Source organism: Balaenoptera physalus, assembly GCF_965194825.1.
Source record: "Balaenoptera physalus genome assembly, chromosome: X".
NCBI classification, from domain to species: Eukaryota; Metazoa; Chordata; class Mammalia; order Artiodactyla; family Balaenopteridae; genus Balaenoptera; species Balaenoptera physalus.
This window is the reverse complement of record NC_138903.1, coordinates 8,368,905-8,394,565: the sequence shown is the minus strand read 5'-3', so window position 1 is coordinate 8,394,565 and position 25,661 is coordinate 8,368,905. Positions and strand designations below refer to the sequence as shown.

The window sequence follows — 25,661 nt, the reverse complement described above, 5'->3', positions numbered from 1 at the left end:
CTGAGCGAGTGGCAGGGCACCAGGTGTGGCAAAGGTGGTGCCCAGCCCAGTGAGACACAAAGGCCAACGATACGCTGTCCTCGGGGGGCTTCGATCGGGAGGGAGGGAGAGACCCGCAGCGCTGAGCCCACCGCAAGCCCCTGGGGCCGAGCGGCTTTCAGAACCCAGCCCTCCCGAATCTTAGAAACAGGGTACCTACACCCTATACATCATGTAACCCCCTCAGCGGCTTCTGGGGCAGGATGCTGGGATCACACACATGAGTATCCTCCAGGAAACCTGACAGTTCAGACAGAACGGAGACAAAACGATTTACAACAGCCTCGTCATTGAAATAAAGTTTTGCCACCAAATGGAGTCCAGCTTGAAAAATCTCACTTGTTAGAACGTTCTGGATTTTTAAAAAATTATGGATAAAGGACTGAGGAGCTACATAAGTAAATAACTATCTTAAAGGCCGATCGAAGTGGGATAAAATCGAGTGTGCAGTGGGTCAGAGAAGGCCATTTTAGGTCTCCTTCTAGAATAACCCATTCCAGTCTTTTACGAAGGCAGGGAATACTTTTGGGCTACCAAACTTTTCACACTTTTACTGGATCCTCATTACAACATCAATTCCCCACCGGCATCAACACCAAAGGCAGCCATACGCCAGCCTCAGGCGACCTGGCCTTGCCACTCTCCTGGTTCCATCAGCAGTCGCCCACTGTTCTAGCCAGAACACCCGAATCCTCAGCAGTGCGCAGGGTCTGACCACCGTTCCCAAGTTTCTCTCCAGGCTCCTCTCTCTCCATCACGAATCCCACACCCTGCCCACACAGAATGTTCCTTGGCACACCAGGCCCTCCTCTCTGCACCGCCTCAGATAGCACTGTCCTCTCCCAACCCGGCAAGCTCCTATTTATCTTCCAGATGCTGGCATTTATATCGCCTCCTTCAGGAAGGCTTCCCTGATTTCCTAAGTCTGGGCTAAGTATACTTCCCAGGCGTTTCCCCATCACCATACCTATCACATCCTGATATGATCAATATTTATATATATGTGTATACACACACACACACCCCCCCACACGCACACACACACACACTCCAACTAGTCTATAAGGGTGGGGGGAGTCTCTTGTCTGGTTTGTGTGCCACGGTGGGGATCAAGCCAGGTGTCTAGACCCTGTTTCCCCTTTAAGTGGGCAAGGGCCATTGTTGTACTCCCATCAGGTACATAGCTGGAACTATATATCCATGTTGAATGAATGAGAGCAACAAACGAATGAAAATCAGAAAACTCAGGTCCATCCATTCACTCAAGGGCTATTTATTGAGCACCTACTTACTACGTGCCACGTACTGTTCCACACCCTGGGGTACAGCAGTGAACAAAGCAAACTCAGGTCCCTGCTTCATGGAATCTCACCTTGTGCGAGAAGACACTAGACTGAATAAGTAAGTAAATGAGGGGCTCCAACACAAGGTGGTAGGTGCTACAGAGGAGAATACAGCACGTTCCAATGGCAGCCATTTCCTACAATGGTGCAGGAGAACGGTCGGACAGGTCCTCAAAAAGTTAAACAAGGAGTCACCACCTGACCAAACACTTCCATTCCTAGGCATCTGCCCGCGAGAAATGAAAACATATACCCAACACAAGACATGTACGCAAACGTTCACAACAGCATATTCACAAAAGCCAAACAGTTGCTGAACGGAGAAACAAACTGTGGTCCACCTACAATGGCAACAAAAAGGAATGAAGTACTGACACACGCGACAGCATGGATGAACCTTGCAAACGTTATGCTGTAAAAGAAGCCAGTCACAAAAGACCATATAGTGTATGATTCCATTTTATGAAATGTCCAGAATAGGCAAATCTACAGAGACAGAAAGTAGATTAGCGGTTGCCCAGGACTGAGAGGAGGCTAGGGGCACTGGGGCTGATAGCTAAAGGGTAGGGAGGTTCTTTGGGAGCTGATGAAAATGCTCTAAAATTGGCCTTGGTGATGGTTGCAAAACTCTGTGAATACACTAAAATCCACCAAGTTGTACACTTTTAACTAGGTGAACTGTTTGGTATGTGAGTTATAGCTCAATAAAGCTGTTACATACGTACACACATACATACATATAGTGGGCGCGGGCGACGAGGCTCAGAGAGGGAGAGACGTACTTCTAGAAAAGGTGGTCAGAGAACACCTCAAGCAGATGACATTTGAACAAAAACTGCCTTGTGTGGAGCAACAGCGACACCCAGTGGTGGCTCCTGGTTAATGCCCTGCAGAGGAGCCGCAGCTTTTGGGCCTCTCCGTCTTGGGCATCGGAATATAATGTCTGGGCTGCCACTAAGGAGGTGACAGGCCAGACAGTGGGACCCCTGGGGCTCGCCACTGGGCAACGGGAAGGTGAATGGGGCACTTTCCTGGCTTTTCCTTCATCCAGATCAAAAGAACACTCTAGCCACCTTCACTGCCAAGATCACCCCTTTCTTGCCTCCCTCCTATATTCATCTGCTGATGTGACCATGGGATCGCCCTTCTCCAGTGGTCCTCACCCCTGGCCGCACATTAGAATCACAGGGGAAAGGGGGCTTTACTCAGTGCTAGGGTGTCATCTCCAGGGGTACTATTTAATTGAAGCCTGGGCAGCAGCATTTTTTTTTAATTCCCCAGGTGATTCTTCCTGAAAGAACTGATGGAAATCGGATTAACAGTGAAGCCCGATGGTCGGTATCTGACTTGTTAAAGACAGCCCGACAGGGCTCTGAGATCAGTTGATAAATCTACGCTGTGTGGCTCCAGCAGGACGCCAAGACATCTATTCTGATTCCTTCATTTCCCGTATTCATCCCTCCTTCCCAGGAGCCAAGAATAACACAGGGTACAGTTTTATAAATCTTTTCTCAAGAAACACATCAAAATTCGCAGCAAACTACCCTCCCCACCCCCCACCCCCACCTACCTTTAAAGGTCTTCATAGAGCCAAACGAATGGGTGGCAAAACGCCGTATGTCCATGAACTCGAATTCCCTCCCAGCATTGCTGCCAATATACACCGGGCGCGCCGCTGGGAGGGGAAGGACAGGGCGGGGGCGAGGGGCGAGGGGCGGGCAGCTGCGGTGACCGGAAGGACTGCCCCTTCAGCTCTCTCCTGGGCCCTTCAGGACATGCCAGGCAGGGAGTCCCTCCCTGGCAACCAAGCCCCTCCTACCATTGTAGATGTAACGAGTGACAGGGCGGCCAGAAATCCAAGTCCTCTAATCACAAAATCTTACTCTATGCCCCGCAGGTGCTCTGCAAGTATGTACTATATTCAACCTGTATCGCACAGCCATTCTCTAATCAGTCCTATCAGCACAACTAGCGTGTTACTACAGGCAGGGGGGTTTTCTCAAGGGAATCTCTTTAGCATGATCAAATGTTTTTTCTTCTTAGACATTAACCTTCACAGCCTCCTAAAAGGAAGTAAGTTTCAGGAAACAATTTCCACGGAGGGCTGGTGCATTTGCTATTAAAAGGGGAGGTGTCCCCTCCAGATACTCCTTCGTTCACTCTGGAAACAGCTACTGCTCACAAACACGGTGTTGGGATTATACAAATGAAGGACGCGGAGTCCCTGAGGGCCAGAACAACCCACGGGCTGGAGGTACCTCCCCCGGGCCGACCTCAGACCCTGTGGTGTCTCGCGTTACTGTGAGCGTCTCTCGATGTTTACAGTTCATCTCAGGGCCTGCCGGTGTTAGTAAAGGCCAGTCTCATAGGATGTTTTATTTTTAGAGATCAACATGTTCCCGTCCTTTCTCGCCTTCTACATGGCCAAGTACTATAGAATGTGAAATGTGTGTTTTCAATAAAATCCAGCATGGCAGTAAACCTCTGTACAGTGTGGAAAGGGCCAACCCGCTCTCTCGGTACCGCTCTCCAATGACCGCACCTGGGCCCATCCGTGCCTTGGGGCCTTCTTGCTTTACTGATGATAGATTTATGTTAAGTGCATCGTCGTGTATTGTGCTCTTAGGTATTTGAAGGAACAACCCCCTCGCATGAAGGACAAGAGAAACGCCCCACGTACCCGCCAGCAGGCCGATGAGCAGCATTACCGCCCATCCCGACCAGGCGTCCAGCAAGCTCTTGATGAACTCCCATATGGACTCCTTGCTCTTGCTCGTTATCTAGAAACAGAAAGACATCGGAGTTGACGTGGATACACCTTCCACTTCATGCTTCCTTCTCTGAAACTGTTTCCTCAGGACACACGGTGATTGAGAAAACGAATATAATGAAGCAACGAGACTGCCACTTACGTGATTCTTTCAGTTACCTAGCACAATGGTTAAATGGGCTTTCTAGTTCACAGAGCTATAAAGATGCCATAATAGTCTCCAAAGAATCCAAAAAAATTCACTTAATTAAAAAAACCTCACTAAGTGTGATTTGATCTTTGACTATTTCAAAGCCATTCTGAAGGAAGACATCACTTCGGTGTCACCGTTTTGAATACAAATCACTATTTTAGCTTAAATCGTAAATTCTATTCACAAAAGACCCTCCTCGACAAAGACTTCAATTCCTTCTTTCATTTTCCAGGCTACATGTTAACAACAAGAACGAACTTACTTTCTCTTTCTTCCTTCCTTCCTCCCTCCCTCCCTCCTTCCCTCCCTCCTTTCCTTCCTTCCTTCCTTCCTTTATGGCTGCGTTGGGTCTTTGTTGCTGTGCACGGGCTTTCTCTAGTTGTGGCGACCAGGGGCTACTCTTCGTTGTGGTGCGCGGGCTTCTCATTGCGGTGGCTTCTCTTGTTGCGGAGCACAGGCTCTAGGCACGCGGGCTTCAGTAGTTGACGCACGTGGGCTCAGTAGTTGTGGCTCGCGGGCTCTAGAGCGCAGGCTCAGCAGCTGTGGCACATGGGTTTACTTGCTCCGCGGCATGTGGGATCTTCCCAGACCAGGGCTCAAACCCATGTCCCCTGCATTGGCAGGTGGATTCTTAACCACTGCGCCACCAGGGAAGTCCCAAGAATTTTCTTTTTTAATTGAAGTATAATTGATTTACAATGTTAATTTCAGCTGTACAGCAAAGTGATTCAGTTATACTTATATATATATTCTTTTTCAGATTCTTTTCCATTATAGGTTATTACAAAATATTAAATATAGTTCCCTATGCTATACAGTAGGACCTTGTTGTTTATCTATTTTATATATAGTAGTGTGTATCTGTTAATCCCAAACTCCTAATTTATCCCTCCCCCACCCCCTTTCCCCTTTGGTAACCATAAGTTGGTTTTCTATGTCTGTGAGTCTATTTCTGTTTTGTAAATAAGTTCACTTGTACCATTTTTTTAGATTCCACATATAAGCAATATCATATGATATTTGTCTTTCTCTGACTTACTTCACTCAGTATGATAATCTCTAGGTCCATCCATGTTGCTGCAAATGGCATTATTTCATTCTTTTTTATGGCTGAGTAATATTCCATTGTATATATGTACCACACCCTCTTTATCCATTCCTCTGTCAGTGGACATTTAGGTTGCTTCCATGTCTTGGCTATTGTGAATAGTGCCGTTAGCTTTGTGCAGTGGCAGTATCACAGCCAATGAGGTTTATCCGAGGCGTGATTACTGCTAATTGTAAATAGCGCTGCAATGAACACTGTGGTACATGACTCTTTTTGAATTACGGTTTTCTCTGGGTATATGCCCAGTAGTGGGATTGCTGGATCACATGGTAATTCTATTTTTAGTTTTTTAAGGAACCTCCATACTGGTCTCCATAGTGGCTGTATCAATTTACATTCCCACCAACAGTGTAGGAGGGTTCCCTTTTCTCCACACCCTCTCCAGCACTGTTGTTTGTAGATTTTTTGATGATGGCCATTCTGACCAGTGTGCGGTGATACCTCGTTGTAGTTTTGATTAACAGCAAGAAGGCTGAATGAGCCAGCCTGGATCACGCTTTCCAGGCAGATGGTTACATCTAAACACGTTGTAAGAGGACCCCTTTGCCTCCCTGTGTTAACAGAATCCTACATTCCTGAGATCATCATTCCCCTCATGACCCTTCAGAGCAAGGGCTGGCAAACATTTCCTGTGAAGAGACAGAAAGTAACTATTTTCGGTTGGGCAGGTCAGATGGTCTCCGTGGCAACCACCGGACTCTGCTGCTGTAGCACAAAAGGAGCCATATGGAGCATGCGCATGCGCGGGCGGGGCTGCGAGCCAAGGAACCAGCGCAGAGCCGGACACGCGCTGCGCTGGATTTGCCCGAGGGCCACAGTCCACGACCCCTGCTCCGGACGGAAGGGCGCCCCAGCTCCCCCGCTCCTCCAGGTCGGAGCCAAGCGGCTGCGTCAGCTTCTCGACGCTACCTCGCTCCCTACACATCTCTCTGCCTCCTTCCCTGTCAACCTGCGTGAAATGATGCGACACGGTCACACTCTCGACAGCACTGCCCCCTCAGCGCACCCTCGGAAGCTGCTCTCCCTCGGTCGCCGGCAGCCCCCTCGCGGCTGCTTCGTCTCCGACTTGACCCCTCCGCGGAGGGGGCCCCGTCCTCGCCACTCTCTCCCCCTTTCACTTGTGGCCACTCTGCTGGCTGCCCTCCTTCACCTCTACCTGCTTCTTCTAAGCATCGGTCACTGACCCCCAGCCCGCCCCCCGGAACCCGCTAAATCTTGGCACTGCTCCGGGGCCCAACTGCTCCTGACCCCTCTCTCTCCAGACCCAGGCCACCTGGGCCGCTTCTAAAGCTTCAGCGCCCACTCGCACGCCAAGGACCCCCCATGCTCCACCAACAGCCCTGACCCTGCCCTTGAACTGCACAGGGTTCTCTCGCCTGCCGACCACCCCCGGACAAACGGCTCAGACTCACAGCGCCTGAAACCGAACTCAGTGGCCTCCCCCTGAAATCTGCCGCGTCCCTTTTCTCCCCTCTCGTCATCCAAGGCATCACCCTCTTCTGACCACAGCCAGGGCGTCATCCTGGCCCCACTACCCGCCTCCATCCTGGCAACGGCTCCTGTGAAGGATCTGGACCCCAAGCCTCTCTCCGTCGGCACTTCACTGCCCTCTGACAGATCTTCTTCCTCTTTCTCCTGAGCTCATTTCCAAGCTGCCTGTTTCTCCCCTGGCAGTGCATCTCTCTTGTATACTGTGGCCATGAAAAAGAAATCCAGGGCTTTCCCGGTGGCGCAGTGGTTGAGAATCCGCATGCCACTGCAGGGGACACGGGTTCGAGCCCCGGTCCAGGAAGATCCCACATGCTGCAGAGCAGCTAAGCCCGTGCACCACAACTACTGAGCCTGCGCTCTAGAGCCTGTGCGCCACAATTACTGAAGCCCGTGTGCCTAGAGCCCATACTCCGTAACAAGAGAAGCCACCGCAATGAGAAGCCAGCACACCACAACAAAGAGTAGCCCCCGCTCGCCGCAACTACAGAAAGCCCACACGCAGCAATGAAGACCCAACACAGCCAAAAACAAACAAACAAGTAAATAAGTAAATAGGAAATCCAGGGACTTCCCTGGTGGTCCAGTGGTGGAGAGTCCACCTTACAATGCAGGGGACACGGGTTCGATCCCTGGTCAGGAAACTAAGATCCCACATGCCGTGGGGCAACTAAGCCCACGCACCACAACTACTGAGCTCGCGCACCTCAACTAGAGAGCCCACGTGCCATAAACTACAGAGCCCACGTGCTCTGGAGCCTGTGTGTCACAACTACAGACCACAACTACAGAGCCCACGTGCCCTGGAGCCTGTGCGCCACAACTAGAGAGAGAAAACCCGTCAACCACAACTAGAGAGAAGCCCACGCGCCACAACGAAAAGATCCCGCATGCCTCAACGAAGATCCCGTGTACTGCAGCTAAGACCCGCCGCAGCCAAAAATAAATAAATAAATAAATAATAAAATAAATTAAAAAAAAAAAAAGGAAATCTAAACTCCTCTTCATGGTCTACTCAGTCGTTCCCAATGCGGCCCCATCGCCCACGTGGCCGGACTCATCTCTAGTCCTCCCCTTCCGTGAATCTGCCACCAAACCTTAGAGCTCCTTGAACTGCCTAAATGTGCCACGGTCTTTCACGCCTCTGTGACTTAAAAAAGAGCCACTCCTGATGAGAATCCTTTCCCCTTCCTCTGCCTGGCAAATTCTTAGTCATCCTTCAAGACCCCACTGAAATCCCACCCTCTCTAAAAACTCCCTCCCTAACCATCCCTCCTAAATGATCCAACAGCATTTGATACATAACTTTACTGCAGCCCATAAAAATATATATTGATTGCCTACTAGAGGCCAGGCACTGTAATATGTGCTTTCATACACACACAGCCCCATTTAATCTTCTGGTATAATTAACTCCATCCTTACAGATGAGAAGATGGGGTCCAGAAATGGCACCCCAAAAGTCAGCCAGCCTAAAGGTGTCAGAGTCAGGATGTACCCGATCTGTCTGGTTCCAGAGCCCCCTCCTTGCCCTCCACACCACACCTCTGTAGGACACAGCCTTCCACCCAAAGCACCTGGTATTATAATTACCTGTCCACATCTCTGCCTCTCCCACCAGCCCTTCTCTTCTCTAGAACCTAGCTCAGCACATGACACATGAACCAAAGCTCTAGCTCAGTGACTGTCCGATGAAAGCATGGCCCAGCCCTCCAAAGGGATTCCCCTCAAAGTGTCCTTATGAACAGCATGTACCTTTCTGTGTCTGTCGGTGTCCCGTGACTTCTCCCTCAGCCAGTCGATGGTGTGGAAGTCCTCATACGTCCCCACATCAGGGAATGGCTCGTCAAGGAAATCCATCAGGTTTCCAGAGCCACTCATCGTTCCTGCATTGACCATGCTACTTACACCTGGGAGAGAAAACCTGTCGTTAAAAACGTAAGCAGACATCTGCACAGGCCTGGAAGAACAATCCACATGCGCTATTTTCTTGCACAGGAAAGACATTTCAGCATAGGCACCTCTGCTGTGAGGAAAGATACATACAGTCTGTCTTAGTGAGCACAGGCTGCTATAACAAAAATACCATAGACTGGGAGGCTTATCGACAACACATATTTATTTCTCACAGTTCCGGAGGCTGCGAAGTCCAAGATCAAGGCACTTAGAGATTCAGTGTCTGGTGAGAGCCCACTTCCTGGTTCACAGACGGCCATCTACTCACTGTGTCCTCGTCTGGTGGAGCTCTCTGGGGTCTCTTTCACAAGGGCACTAATCCCATCCATGAGGGTTCAGCTTTCATGACCTCATCACCTCCCAAAGGCCCCTCCTCCCACTACCATCACATTGGGGATTAGGTGTCGACATATGAATTTTGGGGAGACACAAACGTTAATTTCTTTTTTTAACTTTTTATTTTATATTGGAGTATAGTTGATTAACAATGTTATGATAGTTTCAGGTGTACAGTAAAATGATCCAGTTATACATACACATGTATCTTTTTCCAATTCTTTTCCCATTTAGGTTGTTACAGGATATTGAGCAGAGTTCCCTGTGCTATACAGTAGGTCCTTGTTGGTTACCTATTTTAAATATAGCAGGGTGTACATGTCAATCCCCAACTCCCTAACTATCCCTTTCCTCCACCCTTCCCCTCAGTAACCATAAGTTCATTCTCTAAGTCTGTGAGTCTGTTTCTGACAAATGTTACTTTCTTCTTATTTGTGGTAGTTATGTGCTATAAAGTCACCATGGCCACCGAATTAGTGGGTACTAAATCACCGTCCCCAAGAGAAGTACAGGGTTAGGTTCCTTCGAACCTCTGGTCACAACATTTTCATCAACCAATCGGTATACAACCTTGTTTTGTGTGTTTCTGTTTAAAGACACCTTATCAAATATATGTCGTTGGTTCATCCACACTGAACTCACAGCCAACAGCACCGTCGCTCACGCTGCAGGAAGCTTGTCTAACAAACATATTTTCTCCATAAGGCCCAGCACGGCCTTCCCGTGCTTAGAAACACTACAGGCACTCCTGCCCTCCATTTCAAGGCCACTGGAAACAGCAAAATTACCAATAAAAAAAGCACAAAAATGCGAAAAATATGGCACTAAAGAGACTGTGAAAAGAACACTTGTTTCTGGTCTTGGAACTGAAACAAGACAGCAGAGCACCGATTTCTCCAACCTCAGCTAGGATCGTGCATTTCTGGCAACTCAGACTTTTTGAGTCTCTGCAGTGCACTGTGCGAATGACCGGGCAAGCGCCCCACGTATTGCTCTGGATGTTACAAATACATTTTAGTGAGCAGGCAAATTCACAAATACAGAACCGCTCATAATGAGGGTCAACTATATCCATTTCTGGAAAACCTCACATTCTGCAAAAGCAGGGCATCAAAATGAGAGGCCTGGGGGAAACAGCGTTGAGGCATACCACTCAAAACCAAATCATTGTAGTCAAACCAGTAACCGGTTCTCCTGGGAGATAAAGCGGACCACTGAGTCAGACAACCTCTGTGGTTGTCACTGCGGATATTCAAGATGTACAGCAACAGCAGAGTGAAAATGCTAAGACTTAAACTCACTGGTGGGAGGCAAGGTGACCCACAGAGGGAGTGGTCCTCTGCACCGGGGGCGGGGGGGATGCCATGGGGATAACAAGGAGGCAGGACAACCTGCCACGTGCGCCATGCTATGGTCTGAACGTGTGTGTCCCCCCACCCAAATTCATACATTGAAATCCTAACCCCCAAAGGATGGTATTAGAAGGTGGGGTCTTTGGGAGGTGATTGGGTCATAAGGGCAGTACCTTCAAGAATGGGACTAGTGCCCTTATAAAAGAGGCCCCAGGGAGCTCCCTTGCCCCTTCCACCATGTACGGACACAACAGGAAATCTGTGACTGGAAAAAGAACCATCACCTGACCACGCTGGCACCCTGATCTCAGACTGCCAGCCTCCAGAGCTGTGAGGAATAAATGCCTGTTGTTTATAAGCCAACCAGTCTGTGGGATTTTGTTATAGCAGCCCGAACACACTAAGACAAACCAAGAGCCATGCCAGGCTGGCAGCACACTGCCCCGGGCAAGCAGCCCTGAGTGCGGGCCCTCACTTCTAATCTTCCTTAAAATACAGTCAAAAGGGTGCCTGCTGCCAGGGCAGTAGCAAAGTGGAGGATTTCTTCCTTTCCTGCCTAAGATAACAATTCCACTCACATTATTCTGCCTCCCCTTGTCTGGAAAACAATCGCAAATAAACCAAGACATCTTCCATGTTGCACCACCATCAGAACCTGATTTACAGATCACACAGGAAATAATTTGACACGGAGAAAATGCTTTGCAGCAGGATCAATGCTCACCACCAGTTAGCAAGAAAAATAATACACTCTTACAAAGACAAGAGGTTGGAATAAGCACTAAATCAAAATTTCTTTGGCAAAGACCATGGAAATTTGAATTATAGGACGGGAACCACAAAAGTGCCGGAATAAGATGGTTAAAGAAGTGAAGGGTAGTTATTAAAATATTTGAGCATAGGCTTCTCTCGATGGCTTTATGTATTTTTATATCTGGAGGACTCAACCACGACCTGACAAAACTGCATTTTGATCAAATTGAAAAGTCGCTACAGGCAAAGGGGAGTAATCACCTTACAAGCAATAAAATGGCGATAGTTATTGATTTATTGACCGTCTGTGCAACTTTGCTACTTTAAAACTTTAAAAGTTTGAAGTCTGAGCCATGCCAAGCTGAAAACTATACCCACTGATGAATGCCCAGGGAAGAATCATATTGCAGAAGTCAGTAGCAACCAATAATAAAAGGGAAGGAATAAAATTAGAAAGCAAAGATTTCATTTTCATTTCTAGAAAAACAAGATGGTAACAGCCTTGTTTTATATGCGGTAAAGAAAATCTCCGATGGGAAAAAGAAGATGGCAGGCTGCTGACCCACAATGGGTAGCCCGCGTAAGAAAATCCAAGCCAGCAGCTCGAAGAATTGCAGAGACTTGGACATTCTATTAAAAAGAAGTTCATGTTACCTGAAATTTAACCAAATCTCTAGTCAAGCAACAACTCCAGGCAATAATGACTGAAACAAAAAGTCACTCTGGAGAACAAATGTATCTTTAAACTTTGATGGAGCATGTCATGGTCCTGACAATCAGACGCATAATTGGTAAAGGAAAACAAACATGATCTAATCCGTAGATCTAATTGGAGGCTTTCCTTGGGGGCCCAGAAGGAGGTGGTGACTTCGCTTCTGAAGCTCGGATTAAGAAAGACAGAAAGAGGGCATCCAGGTCAGAAATAATGGAAAGAGGGAATTCCCTGGTGGTACAGTGGTTAGGACTCTGCACTTTCACTGCTAAGGGCAGGGGTTCGAACCCTGGTCAAGGAGGTAGGATCCCGCAAGCTGTGTGGCGTGGCCAAAAAATTTAAGAAAAGAAAAGAAAAATGGAAAGAATTCTATGTGGGATCCATTGGGAGAAATGAGAATCCAGCCAAACACAGGAACAAAAAGGAATGAACTCCAAGGACTTGATGAGAAATAAACTTAGCCTGTGTTAAGTTCAATATGGCACCCAAAGGGATGCAAATACTGCTGACCCTTGAACAACACAGGTTTGAACTGGGTGGGTCCACTTATACGTGGATTTTTTTCAATAAATATCATACCTGTATTTTTGTTTTACAGATCTTTACCTACAGGAGGGGAAAAGTTTGTGTTCGATTAGAGAGCCCAATGTGTGGAATCACAAGAACTAGGGTTTGAGTCCTGATTCTATCCGGACTGTTTCAGCTTCCTGCCCTTGGGTGAGTCATTTATCAATTCCTTTGTTTTTGAGGCAGTGAGAGCAGGATGTGGATTTTCGACTGTGCTGGGGGTCAGTGTCGCTAACTCCTACGTTGTTCAAGGGTCAACTGTAGTCATCTGCACCTTAGAGGGGAGCCCCTGCTCCTCTCAGCTGGTTTTATTTCTTCCCTCCAATAAGAGCACTTCTGCTGGCACATGACACCTCTGCTTATGACTTCAGGAAGGACAGCATCCTAGATCCTGCATCTGAGATTCCTACTTGGTCTGGATCGTCGAGGTCAGAGCACAGCAAACTGCAGCTTATGGGCCAAATCCGGCCTGCTGCCTGGCTTTGTAAACAAGTTCTAGCAGAACACAGCCATGCCCGCTCATCTACGTATTGTCTACGGCTGCTTTCACATCGCAACGGCACAGGTAAGTAGTTATGACAAAGGCCAAATGGCCCCAAAAGCCTCAAATGTTTACTATTTGGCCATTTACAGAAAACGTTTGCTGACTCCCGATCTACACAGGGGACTGAACACAGAAACAGCTCAGATTCTCTACCTGTCCCTGCACCTACAGCATTTTCAGTGGGACCTGGCGGCTCCTCTTCATTAAGAGGTAGTCTATTTCTCCAGCTCTTGAGTCAGGGCTGGCCTTGGGACATGCAGTGGAAGTGACAGCATGCATGTACTGAGTCTAGACCCCAAAGGCGACGCGGCCTCTGCTTTCTTCCTTGGCCTTCTGCCATGAGCAGAAGCCTAGGCTAGATGCTGGAAGATGAGCGACCACATGGAGCCAAGGTGGGTCACCTCAACTGAGGCCACCCTAGATCATCCAGGCTCGCCAAGCACAGATTCATGAGTAAGCCCAGCCAAGAGCAGCTGGGTCTGACCCAATCAAACAGCCCGGCTGACCTGCAGACCGTGAGAAAAATGAATGGTTATTGTTTTAAGCCACTGGGTTTTTTGGAAAGGGTTGTCATGTAGCAGCATCATAACAATGTCTAACAGGTATGATTTACGAGGGCTCCGAGGGAGAGGAGAAATGAAGATGGCTAAGTTAGCTGCAAGGGAGGAGGACTGGGCCAGCAACAGACGACACAACTGGCAACAGAGACAGGATGGAATCGAACTTCACGCTGGAGGGGTCCACCCTGAAAAAAGAGCCTCTCTCTTACACAACCATATGTACCTACACAGGGACTTTGGAAGACACAGGGACACCTAGGTCTTTTATCCAATCCTTAAAGGCAAGAAAGATCTACAGAGTATGAGGGTAGCTGTGGGCTTTTCATATTCAACAAGCTATCCTAGCTTGTTGAATGTTTTTAATCACAAAACAGTGTTGAATTTTGTCAAATGTTTTTTCTGCATCTATTGAGATGATTATGTGATTTTTATTCTTCATTCTGTTAATGTAGTGTATCACATGGGTTGATTTTCAGATGTTGAACCATCATGGCACCTAGTGATAAATCCCATTTGGTCATGGTGTATGATCCTTTTAATATGCTGTTGAATTCAGTTTGTAGTATTTTGTTGCGGATTTTTGCATCTATACTCATCAGGGATACTGGTCTCCAATTTTCTTTTCTTGTAGTGTCTTTTTCTGGCTTTGGTATCAAGGTAATGCTGGCCTCATAAAAGAGTTTGGAAGTGTTCCCTCTTCTTCAATTTCTTTTGGAAGAGTTTGAAAAGAAACTGAATTAATTCTTCTTTAAAAATTTGGTAGAATTCACCAATGAAACCATCTGGTCCTGGGCTTTTCTATGTTGGGAGGTTTTTTGTTTGTTTTTTTTTAATTTTATTTATTTATTTATTTATTTATGGCTGTGTTGGGTCTTAGTTCCTGTGCAAGGGCTTTCTCCAGTTGCGGCAAGCAGGGGCCACTCTTCATCGCGGTGCGCGGGCCTCTCACTATCACGGCCTCTCTTGTTGTGGAGCACAGGCTCCAGACGCGCAGGCTCAATAATTGTGGCTCACGGGCCTAGCTGCTCCGTGGCATGTGGGGTCTTCCCAGACCAGGGCTCGAACCCATGTCCCCTGCATTGGCAGGAAGACTCTCAACCACTGCGCCACCAGGGAAGCCCTGTTGGGAGGTTTTTGATCACAAAGTCCACCTCTTCACTAGTTACAGGTCTGTTCACATTTTCTATTTTTCGTTATTCAGTCTTGGCAGGTTGTATATTTCTAGCCATTTATCATTTTTTTCTAGATTATCCAGTTTCCTGGTGTATAACTGCGTATAGTAGTCTCTTATAATCCTTTTTATTTTTGTGGCATCAGTTGCAATGTCTCCTCCTTCATTGCTGATTTTATTTATCTCAGTCTTCTCCCTTTTTTTCTTAGTCTAGCTAAAGCTTTGTCAATTTTGTTGACCTTTAACAAAAAGATGGTGCTATTTAACAAAAAATTGATGTTAACACCAACTCTTAGTCTCATTGATTTTTCAACTGCTTTTCTATTCTGTATTTCATTTATTTCCCCTAATCACTATTATGTCCTTCCTTCTGCTAACTTTGGGCTTAGTTTGTTCTTTTTTTGGTCATTGAGGTGTAAAGTCAGGTTGTTTATTTAGAATCTTCTTTTTAAATGTAGGTGTTTATCACTATAAACTTCCCTCTTAATACTGCTTTTGCTGCATCCCGTACGTTTTGGTATGTTGTGTTTTTGTTTTCATTTGTCTCAAGATATTTTCTAATTTTCCTTTTGATTTCTTCTATGACCCACTGGTTGTTCAAGAGTGCATTGTTTCATTTCCATATGTTTGTGAACTTTCCTATTTTCCTTCCGCTGATTTATAGTTTCATTCCATTGTGATCAGAGAGCATACCTGGTATAATTTCAATCTTCTTAAATTTGTTGAGACTTATTCTGTGACATAACATGCGATCTATTCTGGAGAATGTTGTGTGTGCTTGAGAAGAATGTGTATTCTGCTACTGTTGGGTGGAACATTCGACAAATGTCTGTTAGGTCCACTTGGTCTATACCATTGTTCAAGGCCTCTGTTTCTTCTGGCCATCTTGCTCTCTTTTGGTTGTCATTTGCATGGAATATCTTTTTCTATCCTTTCACTTTCAGCTTCTATTTGTCCTTAAGTCTAAAGTGAGTCTCTTACAGCCTGCATAGAGTTGGATCTCGTTTTTTTTTAATCCATTCAGCCATTTGAAGTCTTCTGATTAGGGAGTTTAATCCATTTACATTTAAAATAATTATTGATATGGAAGATCTTACTACTGTCATTTTGTTCGTTGTTTTCTGCCTGTCTTGTAGCTCTTTTGTCCCTCTTTTCCTTTCTTGCTGTCTGCCTTTGTGTTTCATTTGATTTTTTTCTTTGGTAGGAACATGCTTTGATTCCTTTTCATTTTCTTTTGTGTATCTTCTATAAGTATTTTCTTGTGGTTACCATGGGGCTTACATAAAACATAGTGATAAAAATTTATTTTAAGTTGATAACAACTTACTTCAATCACATACAGAAACTCTACACTTTTACCTCTCCCCCCATACACATTTTATATTATCGATGTCATGAGTTACATATTTTTATATTGTGCATCTGTTAATATATTTTATAGGTATAGTTCTTTTTTATACTTTCTTTTTTTAACTTCTATACCAGAATTCAGTGATTTACACACCTCCACTGCAGCATTACAGTATTCTGCATTTGTCCATATGATTACCAGCGAGCTTTAGACTTTCAAACGTTTTTGTGTTGCTGTTTAGCATCCTTTCATTCCACCTCAAAGGATTCCCTTTAGCATTTCCTATAAGGCAAGTCTAGTGGTGATGAACTCCCTCAGCTTTTGTTTATCTGGGAGTCTTTATCTATCCTTGATTTTGTTAAGGACAGTTTTGCCAGATATAGTATTCCTGGTTAGCTGGGGTTTCTTTTTTTTTTTTTTTTTTTTCCAGCACTTTGAATATATCATCCCACTCCCTTATGGCCTGCAAGCGTTCTGCTGAGAAATCCACTGACAGCCTTATGGGGGAGCCTTTGTATGAGATGAGTGGATTTCTCTTGTTGCTTTCACAGTTCTATCTTTGACTCTTGACAGTCTGATTACAATGTGACTCAGTGCGGACTTCTTTGGTTCATCTTTTATAGAATCTGTTTGGTTTCTTGAATCTGGATGCCCATTTTCCTTCCCAGATTTGGTACGTTTCTGTCACTATTTCTTTAAATAAGCTTTCTGCCCTTTTCTTTCTCTTCTTCTTCTGAGACTCCCATATGCATGTACTTGTTCACCTGATGGAGTCCCATAAGTCCCTTAGGCTTCCTTCATTCTTTTTTTTTTTTGTCCTCTGACTGGATAATTTCCAATTACCTGCTTTTGAGGTCACTGATTCTCTCTTCTGTTTGATCAAGTCTGTTGTTGAACACCTCTAGTGAGGTTTTCTGTTCTGCTATTATATTCTTCAGCTCCAAAATTTGTTTCTTTTTTATATTTTCTATCTCTTTGTTAAAATGCTCGTTTTATTCATGGATTGTTTTCCTGAGCTTGTTGAGCATCTTTATGACAGTTTACTTTGAATTCTGTATCAGGTAAATCATACACCTGTGATTCTTTGGGATTGGTTTCTGGATATTTGTTTCTTTGGTTGAGTCACGTTTTGTCTATTTCTTTCAACTTTTGTATTGGTATCTACACATGTGAAAAAACAGCCACCTCTCCCAGTCTTTACAAACTAGTTTTGTACAGGGAAGGACCTTCACGAATCAGCCCAACTAGAGAATCTGGAGGCCTCTCAAACCTTTTCTGCTGATGCAGACTTGTGCATGTAAAGTCCTAATTAAAGGAATTTGCCAGTTTATTTGTTTATTTGTTCACGAGATCATAATCTCTTGCTCCCTCTGTGCCTGTCCTTGGCGCTGCCAGTTCTCTGGTTCTATAGCAGCAAGCCACCTCACTCTCCTGGGTTCTCAGTGGCAACCAGGAAGCTCCTTGTCAGTACCTCACATCAGACCAAAGAGAAATCAGCCCCTCAGGCAGCCCTGCAAAAATCCAGAGAGCTGGATACAAACTCCACTTCTCTTCCTGTCTCTTGCTCCAAGTGAGGAATGAAGTTAAACAGAAACCAGTCCCTCAGGCTGCCCTCAGAAAAGCCAGGACACTGGAGGCACTCTTCACTCCTCTCCCTCATGACTGAGAAGTCTCAAGTTGAGGGTCTTCTCCCAATCATGCAAATCCTGCCAGCTGCCGCAAGCCACCCACCACCTGCACTGTTCTCAGCTACCCTCAGGCCTCCAACCCATGCTGGTTCCATCAGTGCTGTAAGCGGGGAGGAAGGCGAGCCCTGAGGTAGGGCTCTCTCTGAAAGGTTGAGATGTTGGAGACACGTTCTACTCTCTCTTTCCCCAGGAGGAGAAATTGCAGGCAGTTTCTCTCAGTGCTGAGCTGTGCCATCTTGGAGGAGGGGCCGACACAGGTAAAGTGAAGTCACTCCTCTTACCTGTTTCAAAGCAACTGTTTTTGGCTTTGTGCTCTCCTGGGGTCCTGCAACTTCCTGACTGGAATCTGGAATTCTCATAAAGGTCTCTACATCATTGCTATTGGTGTTTCTGTGAGGGAACAATGGCCACGGCCTTCTATCTTACCATTTTGCTGATGTCACTCTGCCCCAAAGCATTATCAGAACTCCTAATTACACTGTGGCTGGAACATCTTCCCACTCCACCATGACCCTCTGCAGTGACGAACAATGACTTACTTATATCTGCACTCCCATCACTGTGTCTGGCATGTGGTCAATGTTCACTAAAGTGTTTTGAGTTCATTTAAGTGTGTGGTTATCTCTGAACCACTGGGGTAACAAAGGCAAGGCCCCATTACAGAACTTTTGTAGGTTCCATCTACACACCTACCAAAAATGTCTAAGTCACAATTTTATCATAAATAGGATGAATAGACTCAAAAATAAATATGTGAGCAGATGAGACAGCCTAGAAAAAAAAAAGAGTACAAAGGGAATTAGCTTGTCAGTTTGACTCCTGCACAGTCTCATGAGTCCAGACCAGTCTCCTCTGCATTGACATCCTCAGGATGATTTGGGGGACATCTAACCCTCAGACAAGGATGGCAAGAGCCACCAAGAACATCCCCAAGAAGTCCCTGGTTCTGTGCCATGGCTTCGAGGAGCACTTCAGGTACAGAGAACTGAGAGCACCTTTCCTGAAAATTCTAGTCCACGCCTCATTTTGAGTTAATAAATCAGCATTCAAGTTAACGACAAAGTTTCTTTTAACAGTTTTTGGTTTGTTCATCCTCTTAAATCTGATTGGTTCTGCTTCCCGGGAAAAACCAGACTTCTGTGCTAAGGTCCAGGCCATGTGCAGGAGTAATGGTCCCAACTTATGTCTGCCATGGGGTTCTACCCAAGCCTTAAACTCTCTGTGCCTCAATTTCCTCAACTGTAAAATCGGTACAGTAATAGTTCATATCCCTCCTGGGCTCATCAGGCATCTTTTCAGACCACAATGCTATGAGATTAGAAATCAATTACAGGAAAAAAACTGTAAAAAACACAAACACCTGGAGGCTAAACACTATACTACTAAATAACCAAGAGATCACTGAAGAAATCAAAGAAAAAATTAAAAAATACACAGAAACAAATGACAACAAAAACACAACAACTCAAAACCTATGGGACGCAGCAAAAGCAGTTCTAAGAGGGAAGTTTATAGCAATTCAATCTCACTTCAAGAAACAAGAAAAATCTCAAATAAACAATCTAACCTTAAACCTAAAGCAACTAGAGAAAGAAGAACAAAAAAAAAAAAAAACCCCAAAGTTAGTGGAAGGAAAGAAATCATAAAGATCAGAGAAGAAATAAATGAAATAGAAAAGAAGAACACAATAGCAAAGATCAATAAAACTAAAAGTTGGTTCTTTGAGAAGATAAACAAAATTGATAAACCTTTAGCCAGACTCTAAGAAAAAAAGAGAGAGGATTTAAATCAATAAAATCATAAATGAAAAAGGAGAAATTACAACTGACACCGCAGAAATACAAAGGATCATAAGAGACTACTACAAGCAACTATATACCAATAAAATGGACAACCTGGAAGAAATGGATAAATTCTTAGAAAGATATAACTTTCCAACACTAAACTAGGAAGAATTAGAAAATACAAACAGACCAATCACAAGTAATGAAATTGAAACTGTAATTAAAAATCTTCCAGCAGGGCTTCCCTGGTGACGCAGTGGTTGAGAATCTGCCTGCCGGTGCAGGGGACACGGGTTCGAGCCCTGGTCTGGGAGGATCCCACATGCCGCGGAGCGGCTGGGCCCGTGAGCCACAGCTGCTGAGCCTGCGCGTCTGGAGCCTGTGCTCCACAACAGGGGAGGCCGCGACGGTGAGAGGCCCGCGACTGTGATGAAGAGTGGTCCCCGCTCGCCACAACCAAAGAAAGCCCTCGCACAGAAACGAAGACCCAACACAGCCAAAAATAAATAAATAAATAAATAAATAAATAAATAAATTTAAGAACAGTTTAAAAAAAAAAAATCTTCCAGCAAATAAAAGTCCAGGACCAGATGGCTTCACAGGTGAATTCTATCAAACATTTACAGAATAGCCAACACCTATCCTTCTCAAACTCCCCCAAAAAGTTGCAGAGGGAGGAACACTCCCAAACTTGTTCTATGAGGCCACCATCACCCTGACACCAAGACCAAAGATATCACAAAAAAAGAAAATTACAGACCAATATCATTGATGACCATAGACGCAAAAAACCTCAACAGAATTCTAGCAAACAGAATCCAACAACACATTAAAAGGATCATACACCATGATCAAGTGGGATTTATCCCAGGGATTCAAGGATTCTTCAATAGATGCAAATCAATCAATGTGATACACCATATTAACAAACTGAAGAATAAAAACCATATGATCATCTCAATAGATGCAGAAAAAGCTTTTGACAAAATTCAACACCCATTTATGATAAAACTCTCCAGAAAGTGGGCATAGAGGGAACCTACCTCAACATAATAAAGGCCATATACGACAACCCACAGCAAACATCATTCTCAATGGTGAAAAAATGAAAGCATTTCCTCTAAGATCAGGAACGAGACAAGGATGTCCACTCTCACCACTATTATTCAACATAGTTTTGGAAGGCCTAGCCACGGCAATCAGAAAATAAAAAGAAATAAAAGGAATATAAATTGGAAAAGAAGAAGTAAAACTGTCACTGTTTGCTGATGACATGATACTATACATAGAGAATCCTAAAAATGCCACCAGAAAACTACTAGAGCTAATCAATGAATTTGGTAAAGTTGCAGGATACAAAATTAATGCACAGAAATCTCTTGCATTCCTATACACTAAGGATGAAAAATCTGAAAGAGAAATTAAGGAAACACTCCCATTTACCACTGCAACAAAAAGAATAAAAGACCTAGGAATAAACCTACCTAGGGAGACAAAAGACCTGTATGCAGAAAACTATAAGACACTGATGAAAGAAATTAAAGATGATACCAACAGATGGAGAGATATACCATGTTCTTGGATTGGAAGAATCAATACTGTGAAAATGACTATACTACCCAAAGCAATCTACAGATTCAATACAATCCCTATCAAATTACCAATGGCATTTTTTACGGAACTAGAACAAATCATCTTAAAATCTGTATGGAGACACAAAAAAAAAAAAAAAAAAGAAAAAGACACTTATCATAAGATATCACTTCTAGAGGGAATGTAAAAACCGTTACACTTGAACTGAATTACAAAACAACAGAGTCACACATTTTGAAAACACACTATGGCTGCTTAACGGGAAAGGTGAGGTGGGGTGATGCATAAAACAAGGGTTTCAAACTAGCTCAGATACCGTTCCATAAACCCAATATGTAATAGAAAGACCTACTCCTTGCTCAGTGAACTGGACTCAACACCCCCTATTCACCGCACAAGAATATATCTGACTAGTAAGAATCTTAAAACCTATGTATTGATATCTCTCTGTAAGTGAGTCAAGTGGGTGTAAAGCGGCATAAACACAGCAGTGAAAAGCAGCTAAACCCCATTATAAAAATTAATTACTTTAAAAAAAAAAATCTATGACAAAGGAGGCAAGAACATACAATGGAGAAAAGGCAGTCTCTTCAATAAGTGGTGCTGAGAAAACTGGACAGCTACATGTAAAAGAATGAAATTAGAACACTCCCTAACACCATACACAAAAATAAACTCAAAATGGATTAAAGACCTAAATGTATGACCAGGCACTATAAAACTCTTAGAGGAAAATATAGGAAAAACACTCTTTGACATAAATCACAGCAAGACCTTTTTTGACCCACCTCGTAGAATAATGAAAATAAAAACAAAAATAAACAAATGGGACCTAATGAAACTTAAAAGCTTTTGCACAGCAAAGGAAACCAGAAACAAGACAAAAAGACAACCCTCAGAATGGCAGAAAATATTTGCAAATGAAGCAACCGACAACGGATTAATCTCCAAAATATACAAACAGCTCATGCAGCTCAATAACAAACAAACAAACAACCCAATCAAAAAATGGGCAGAAGGCCTAAATAGACATTTCACCAAAGAAGACATACAGATGGCCAAGAGGTACTTGAAAAGATGCTCAACATCACTAATTATTAGAGAAATGCAAATCAAAACTACAATGAGGTATCACCTCACACCAGTCAGAATGCCATCATCAAAAAACCTACAAACGGGCTTCCCTGGTGGCGCAGTGGTTGAGAATCCGCCTGCCAATGCAGGGGACACGGGTTTGAGCCCTGGTCTGGGAAGATCCCACATACCGCGGAGCAACTAGGCCCGTGAGCCACAATTACTGAGCCTGCACGTCTGGAGCCTGTGCTCCGCAACAAGAGAGGCCACAATAATGAGAGGCCTGCGCACTGTGATGAAGAGTGGCCCCCACTTGCCGCAACTAGAGAAAGCCCTCGCACAGAAACGAAGACCCAACACAGCCATAAATAAATAAATAAATAAATAAATAAACCCAAAGTTTTAAAAAAAAATGGTAAAAGCTTTCTTATAAAAAAAAAAAACCCTACAAACAATAAATGCTGGAGAGGGTGTGGAGAAAAGGGAACCTTCTTTTCACCACTGGTGGTGGGAATGTAAATTGATACAGCCACTATGAAGAACACTATGGAGGTTCCTTAAAAAACCAAAAATAGAACCACCATATGACCCAGCAACCCCACTACTGGGCATATACCTAGAGAAAACCATAATTCAAAAAGAGACATGCACCCCAATGTTTATTGCAGCACTATTTACAATAGCCAGGATATGGAAGCAACCTAAGTGTCCATCAACAGATGAATGGATAAAGAAGATGTGGCACATATATACAATGGAATATTATTCCGCCATAAAAAGAAACGAGATTGAGTTATTTGTAGTGAGGTGGATGGACGTAGAGTCTGTCATACACAGTGAAGTAAGTCAGAAAGAGAAAAACAACTATCGTACGCTAACACATATATATGGAATCTAAAAAAAAAAAAAGGTTCTGATGAACATAGGGGCAGGACAGGAATAAAGACGCAGATGTAGAGAATGGACTTGAGGACACAGGGAGGGGGAAGGGTAAGCTGGGACAAAGTGAGAGAGTGGCATGGATATATATTCACTACCAAACGTAAAATAAGATAGCTACTGGGAAGCAGCCGCATAGCACAGGGACATCAGCTCGGTGCTTTGTGACCACCTAGACGGGTGGGATAGGGAGGGTGGGAGGGAGACGCAAGAGGGAGGAGATATGGGGATATATGTATACGTATAGGTGATTCACTTTGTTATACAGCAGAAACTAACATACCATTGTAAAGCAATTATACTCCAATAAAGATGTTAAAAAAACAACAACAGATGAGTGGATAAAGAAGATGTGGCACATATATACAATGGAATATTACTCAGTCATAACAAAGAACGAAACTGGGTCATTTGTAGAGATGTGGATGGACCTAGAGCCTGTCGTACAGAGTGAAGTAAGTCAGAAAGAGAAAAACAAATATCGTATATTAATGCATACATGTGGAATCTAGAAAAATGGTACACATGAACCTATTTGCAGGGCAGGAATAGAGACGCAGACATAGAGAATGGACATGTGGACACGGGGGGTGGAAGGGGAGGGTGGGACAAATTGGAAGATTAGGATTGACATAAATACACTACCACATGTAAAATAGATAGCTAGTGGGAACCTGCTGTGTAGCGCAGGGAGCTCAGCTCAGTGCTCTGTGATGACCTAGATGGGCGAGACGAGGGGGCGGGGAGGTCCAAGAGGGAGGGGGTATACGTATACGTATAGCTGATTCACTTTGTTGTACAGCAGAAACTAACACAACATTGTAAAGCAACTATACTACAATAAAAAATAATAATAATAAAGTTAAAAAAAAAAAAACCCTTAAGTGTTTCATGAAAACACATTTTCCTTACCACCCTGCATGTTCCCTCATTCCCAAAGTTTATCTAATCAGTCCTTTGATGTCTGTAGCTCACAGAAGGGACCTGATGGATTCCAGTTCTGCTCAGGGAGATTAAGCAAGTCAAACTGAACTTTTGGGGGACCCGCTGCGATTTCTGTTTACCAAGAACTCGTGAGGCCATTAAAACATGAATCTACGCCTGGCATTTTAAATATCTTCTCCTGAAAACTCCTCAAAGTGTTTACATTTATTAGAGACTATTTTCTTTCAAACGAAATACATCTACTCAAAGTGAAAGGACCACTAACCGAGAAATTTGTGTGAATCCCATTTGGCTGTGTGACCTCCGCTGACCCCTGCTGACCCTCACTGCCCTCCTCTCAAAAACTACAGTCCTGGGCTGGACTGTTTCTCAGGTGCTTTCCACCCAGAGCAGATGACACAGAGACTGAAACTTAGTACCAGCCCCTTCCACACGCTCGGGGACAAGCAAACAATCTTTAATTCATCAAAACTTTCTGTCCCTGCACAGATACTGGTTAAGCCTCGGGAACTTTCCAGAAATTTCAGAGCTGTCTTCACTGCCAGCCGTTTCTATCAGTCATTACAGAGCAGAAAATCATGTGAAAAAACAACATACTCTTCACTGCTGGCAAAACTGAGATCATCTGAGTGGTAATCTCACATCCTCAAAAGCTATAGTGATATCTGTGAGCATTACTGCCCTTAACAGCTAGAAATGCGAACCCAAAAGTGTAACTCAGAAAAGATTATTAAAAACATAGAAAAAGCAAGCCCCAGGTAAGCAGGGGGATCTTGTAACCAGCAAGAAGCCAAGAGTCCACGCTCCTCTCCTTGATGGAAACACATGTGCACCAGTAGCTACTAGGAAGATGCTTGTTCCCTCCAATCCAGCCAGAGGGAAACAGAGACCAGGGAAGTCGGGGCTGGCCTGGGCATAACCACAGGGCAAGTCCAGGAAGTGAGTTATCTACAGTCTTCCAACTTGCCCTGCTTTTTGTGCAACTGCTATTTTAGTAAACAGAAGTAGCAAATCTAACGTCCTCATTTTACCTACATTCTGGAAACTGCTCTGCGTTACTCATCCGGCCTGGATCTGGGGGCAGGTCTGGATTAGCTGGTGGAAAAGTCAGGCCTTCCCCCTGTCAACCTTCAAGTCACCCGTGCTTGGAAGGGCAGCACGAAAGAGCAGGCGAGGTGGCTGTCATCTTGGGACCTTTTCCTTCTGGCTCACAGAGGTGCACTATCTAATTCCAGAACATTTTCATCCTCTAAAAGCAACCCCATGCCCACAGCAGTCCCTCTCCTGGCCCAGCCCCTCGTAACCACTCATCTACTTTCCTTCTCTACAGATTTGCCTCTTCTGGACACGTCACAGAAATGGAATCATATCACATGCGGCCTTTTGTGTCTGGCT

The 25,661-nt window shown here is 44.6% G+C and overlaps 1 protein-coding gene across 1 annotated transcript in view; it reads right to left on the bottom strand.

Annotated features, from left to right (window-relative positions):
• Positions 1-25,661, bottom strand: part of LOC309652707 (protein WWC3-like) — an 81,037-nt gene that overhangs the window by 33,991 nt on the left and 21,385 nt on the right. The window contains 2 exon segments of the mRNA XM_082446743.1: positions 4,063-4,162; positions 8,697-8,851. Of these exon segments, the coding sequence (XP_082302869.1) occupies positions 4,063-4,162; positions 8,697-8,840 (244 nt within the window). The 5' untranslated portion in view covers positions 8,841-8,851.